General features: G+C 40.4%; 1 protein-coding gene across 1 annotated transcript in view; it reads right to left on the minus strand.

The window, feature by feature from the left end:
* Positions 1-1,317: 1,317 nt before the first annotated feature.
* Positions 1,318-5,794, minus strand: part of LOC103153157 (tripartite motif-containing protein 16-like) — an 8,677-nt gene continuing 4,200 nt past the window's right edge. The window contains exons 5-10 of the mRNA XM_016661738.1: positions 4,392-4,966; positions 4,120-4,215; positions 2,846-3,079; positions 2,544-2,691; positions 2,443-2,469; positions 1,318-2,346 (exon numbers count right to left, since the gene is read on the minus strand). Of these exons, the coding sequence (XP_016517224.1) occupies positions 1,775-2,346; positions 2,443-2,469; positions 2,544-2,691; positions 2,846-3,079; positions 4,120-4,215; positions 4,392-4,966 (1,652 nt within the window). The 3' untranslated portion in view covers positions 1,318-1,774. The remainder of the gene's footprint in view (positions 2,347-2,442; positions 2,470-2,543; positions 2,692-2,845; positions 3,080-4,119; positions 4,216-4,391; positions 4,967-5,794) is intronic.

A 5,794-nucleotide genomic window follows, 5' to 3' on the forward strand; every position in this document is an offset into this window, starting at 1 on the left:
AGTTGTGTGTGGGTCTAATTTTCGAAAGAATAAAAAAATACACACAAACGCATACCACAAATAAACACACTCCCAATATCTACATTGCTGGAAAACAGACAACTGATTGCAAAAATGTTACCATGTAAAGCTAACTGGAACTGTTCTATGTGGCCCCAAACTATGGTGACGTTCATTTACATCCAGCAATGTTCAGCAGATCAGGTGAAAGTGACACACTGTAAAATCAGAGTGTTTGTCACTCCCATTGTTTGATTATAAGATCGAGTTATAAAAGCATGCAGAATTTTCTGCTTTAAATCAAAAGTTTATGATGAAAAATATTGCATTTAGAGCAGAAATTTACCTTCAGGTTCCTTTGCCTACTAACACCTAGTGAGTGTTTGTGTCCTTCTCTGTGGACTTCCTCCCTGTGTTAAGTTTAATTTCTGATCAAAAGTACAAACAGGTACCTCCTTTATGTAAAGGAAGGAGGCTGGTACGCAGCAACATCATTTATTTGCATATGGCTGGGCGTGTTGGCATTATTGCTGATTTTGACTGATATTTAATATATTTAAAGTGTTGAATTGAATAATACTAATAATTATAGGCTACTTAGAAGTAAAATTCTAAACTTATATTTCAGCTGAAGTTGCGCCCTTGCGACCATTTGCGGTACTGGGAATAATTTTGTGTCTCCCCAACTGCAGTTCAAGAATGTCTCATGCAATTTGTCTCATGCAGATGGGCACTTTTTAAAAAACAGGGTTTTTTTCTTCCATCTTGAATGAAAAATTTCAGGTACAACACAACATGTTTTTTTATTTTTTCAACCACGTTTTTATGTCACAAACTTTCAGAAAACAATATACCAAGAATTAAAAACTCAGAAGTTTTATAAATGATAGTATAACCAAACTTCTTGTTGCTTTGTCTACCAAGATGACAAGTAAACAAAGGTATGAAATTGCAGCGAAGAAAATAAACATTCATGATGATTATACAGACAAATATCTGTCAAGCTGACAACAACAGTATAGCAGAGTGAAAGATTGCATTTATAATAGTTCTTTCCTTGTTTCACTGACCCTTAAAGTCTCACCATGTCGTAAAACTAATTGCCAATTGGGGATAGTAAAGATACCCTGACTCTAGAGCAGTGGTTCTTAACCTTTTTTGAGGTACCGAACCCCCCAGTTTCATACGCGCATTCACCGTACCCTTCTGATTTAGACTACAGAATTTGGTAAAAACGGTGAGCTTTGCTGAAGTAATTAAAGACACAAGTTCAAATCCATGCTGAGAATGGAACTCCTTCAATCAGTGCTCCTCCGCAGCGCTGATTGGCTAAGCAATGTGACGTGATCCTCTGCAGCAAGTGATGGCAAAGCGGGGCGTCATCACGACTTCATATAAGTGTCTTTACCTCCACGGCAGAGGCTCCGCCGAACCCCTGAGACCGACTCATCGAACCCCTGGGGTTCGATCGAACCCAGGTTAAGAACCACTGGTCTAGAGCCTAGATTGCAACCCTCATTCATCCATTCACACACAGACTCACACTAAGCATTTCAAACTAATTTCCTGGATTTAAATTGTTTCCAAATAACGACTCTCTCTTGTAAAATTACAGTTACTATAGATAAAAATACAATTTGTGCTAGCTTGATTTTTAAGCTTTTTAAATGTACTTTTGTGATGCATCAAATCATTGAATACTCTTCATCTTCCACACAAAATTAGGTCTGAATACTCTGACTGAACAAATATGGAAGACCAACTGCTTCCATTCCTAATTCATTTTTGTATGGTTTATTTTTGAAATAATCAAAGGCTCAAAGTTGATCTCATTTTTCATGTGCAGACTGAAAAACGGATGAAGCTCGTCTTGGAATGAGCACTTGGAGAACGAGTAGATGTGAGATCGGGCCGTCACGTCGTAGAAGGACACAATGCCTTCCTCATAGTCCACAAACACCCCAACCTTCTTTGGTTGGTCTTTAAAAGACAGTGAAACAGGTGGAGCCGTCATGACTGCATATGCTGTAAATGGCTTGGGTACATCACTCTCTTCAAAATGTACCAGAACCCAGTAGCCATTATCTGGGTTTAAAGCTGGTCGTCCCCGGCGGTTAGCGCTGCCCCTGGCTACACCTAGATCCCACCCGTTTGTGCTGCCAACCTCCACCTCCCAGTAGGACTTCCCAGTTGCCAAGGTGTTGAGTCCCAGGACGCTGCCAAGCACATCATATCTCTTCGGAGAATCAGCCACTTCCTGGTTTTCTCCTTCGTCTCTCACTTTGCTGCGATCATCAGAGACAACCAGGCGCTGGTGTGCAGTATCTGGGTCCAGCCTCACATCCACTGGACACCCAAAGTTGGAGGAAAAGAAACAAGCATTTTTCAGAAACAGAACAACTGTTTTTGAGACAGAGTATGAGAGAAGAAAGTGAAATGTACCTTCAAACTTTGTGAATCTCGCAAGTTCTGTGAAGAGAACATTTGTTTTTGATCCATTCTATCCACAATTTGGGTTTCATCACTATAAAGTCAGGTCTTACCAATGGTGGCCAGCTTCTCCAGCTGCTGCTGAATATTTTCAATCATTGTTGTCGCGGTTTCTCTCATGGAGCCAAAAGACAGAGTGGTGTCAAGTTCAATGTACGTCCAGTCTTTCATAACATCCTGAACTGAAAGAGATGGGTACATCTGGAAAAACAGGTTAAAAAAACAACAGAGTTAAACTAATGATCATAACATCTCTACACAATCAAGAAGAAATGATCATTTATATGCATTTTTTTGATGAGGATTTTGAAAACGGATGCAAGCTTTTAAGGTAAAGCTTGCATTTACCTCTGACCTGTAGGAACAGGATGTGATCTTCAAGTGCTGATATATCATCTAGCTTTGAGATTGTTGCCTCGAGTTTGTTGATTTCATCTTCCAACTCATCTTTGAGGTTTTTTGACTCCTTATTTAATAACTGCAGCTTGTCTTCAAGTGGGTTTAGCGCCTCTCCCTTAGCTGCCTTCACAACGTCAAGCACAGCTGTGAACAGAGCATCAATATCCCACCACTCTTTCCCAACATCCTCCTAAAAAATGAAAAAAAATTATGCTTTAAAAATTTTACTTTTTTCCCCAAAATGTTCCTGTTTTTATGATGTTACACAAAAATGTGATTGAATACCTTTCTTGCGACACTGACACACTAAATGACTGAAGACTGGACGATGCCGAGTGCAGTCTGGATTTAATGGTATAATTAGGATACCGTTTTTAGATATTCCTTTTGTTGAGCAAATCTGCTCCAGCACATAGGCACCAATCTTCTCAATACGGTATGCTTGAAATTGTGGAGACAGGACACAGACTGTTCATTCCCCTCTTTGATTGGGCCATGTTTAAGAAAGTTGAGTAGGAGAATTGAGTGTGGGTTGTGTCTCAAATTCTCTTTACCAATCCTATTGAAGCTTGAATGGTGTTTGAATCACCAAAACATACTGGGAATTTAACAACCCCAACAGCATGGCACTTGAGCTTTATTCTGATCCCCAGTTTGACCACACACTGTTGTAGGATAGCATCAGATCCAATACTTGTCACAGGCATTAAAACCACTACCAAGCAGATTCAAAAGGTGTTCAATGGAGTTATGTTCAGGACAAGAGGCAGGCCATTCCTTAATCCTCTCTCCCAAATTCTGAAGCTGAGCATTGATACTTGATGGCCAGTGGTTTAGGTTGCCTCCAATGCTTAGGGTTTTTCCAGGGAGGTGAATGCCACCCCACACCATCCAGCTATTTCAGACAAAAGTTGATTAGCATTGGAGAAGAAGATTTTTCAGGGTTTGCATGGTTGTAGCCCAAGTACTCAACTCTGCTGCTCAACATGTAGATGCATTTCGCTTATAGTCATCACACTATTTCAGTGGTTATAGATGGACTTTCCAACTGTATGATTAACTGTAAAGAAGTTTTGTTACGTTGATTTATCAGGGTAAATGCTCAGCAGGCCTGAAACTTCAGAATTTGCCCAGGGGGTGTGCAATTTTTCTTTTTCCTGTTTTTTCTGTGACGGCATCTCAGACTTCAACCAAGTGGTTACAGTTTGACTTTTTTTGTTATACTCGTACCTTACAACTCTTCAGAGCTTCATTGATCTCATCAATCTTTGCTTTCCTTGTCATGATTCTCTCTTGTAACTGCGCTTTGGTGTTCTCGATTTGATCCTGTAGAAGACAAGAGCAAATCTTGCCAAACATCTTCTCCGTATTGCTTGAAAAATGTCCCTCTGTAACTTTGACCTCAACTGTTGTTCACCTACACAATTTGTATTTGTTCAGCATATTGCATAAAACTTATACTCAACACTCATATGTCTTTAATTGAATCAAGAAGTTTATACCTTTTTCTCTTGCCATTCCTCTTCAGCAGAGACAACTTTCCCATGGTCTCCATCCAAACATCGAGCGCAAATGCATGTTTGTCGCTTCCTGCAGTAAAGCGCGAGCGGGCATCCATGAGTGGGGCAGGCCCTTGTGTCCAGGTTCTCCACAGGTTCCACCAGTTTGTGGCCCTTCAGCCTTTTAGCTGAATAATGGTTCTCCAAGTGGGTTGAACAAAATGAGGCCACACACACAAGGCAGGACTTTTCAGCCTTCTTCTTGGGCACCGTGCAGGCATCACAGGGCACCTCGCCGGCGGCCCCAGTAAACGTCTGGCTCAGTGTGTTTTTCACCTCTTGGACAATGTCTCTCAAGACATTATTCACCTTAGGAGCTTTCCTCAGATGCTTTTTGCAAAGGGGACAAGCATAGTCAACTTGAAATGAGGCGATGCTGAGCTCCAGGCACCTCATGCAGAAGGAGTGACCACAAGATGTGGTCACAGGATCGGTAAATGTTTCCATGCAGATGGGGCATTTTAGGTGTCTTTCCAGAAAGCAGTCATCTTTGACGGATTTGGCCGTGGCGGTCATGTCTGCCAAAATACACCGAAACAAGATTACGCAGTTAGAAAATGTTGGATTTCTACTTTTGGAATGTTGCAAACAGTAACATAGAGTGGGACCATTAATAATGACTTTGAAGCACTTTCATACAAAGTGATGAACAGTTACAAGGAAATAAGACAAAAATAGACCAGCACAAATTAAAAACAGATAAAATACCAAGAAAGTAAGGCAGAAAGTAGAGATTAAAACTATGACAGGCTTAAACAAGTAGATTTTTAAGCTAGCTTCCCTGCCTGATGTCCCGAGGCACAGAAATGGGGCACGAAAGGAGAAGGCACGCTAGCCAACAGTTTTTCTTCTCACTTGAGGGATTTTTAAAAGACTAGTGCCTTGTGATCTGAGAGCAAACGGTCAGAGAGATAAGAGGGTGCCAATCCATTTAAAGCCTTGTAGATGAGCAACTAGATCTTGAAGTCTACTCGAGCCAACAAGGCAGCCAATGAAAGGATGTGCACATATGTTTTGGTTTTAGTCAGAAGACCAGCAGCTGCATTCAGAACTGTCTGCAACCCTCTAAAATATTTTTTTGTAACTCAGAGTAAAGAGCATTGCAATAAACAGTAATGATCAATCAAGGTAGTGTATGTATTACACTTGCATTGGCTGATGTCTTTCATACTAACAATTATATTAGAAGTATTTTGCCATCATTCAATGGTCAGAAAATCTGGTTTGTGAAGGTTGGCCAATAATAATCTTGATATATTAATTAATTTTGAGGTAGGTTATGCAATATTTACAAAATTTTTAAGGTGTTCTATCACAGATTTACCAGAATGGCCAACATATGGCTG

Source organism: Poecilia formosa, unplaced genomic scaffold (assembly GCF_000485575.1).
Source record: "Poecilia formosa unplaced genomic scaffold, Poecilia_formosa-5.1.2 Scaffold341, whole genome shotgun sequence".
Classification (NCBI taxonomy): Eukaryota; Metazoa; Chordata; class Actinopteri; order Cyprinodontiformes; family Poeciliidae; genus Poecilia; species Poecilia formosa.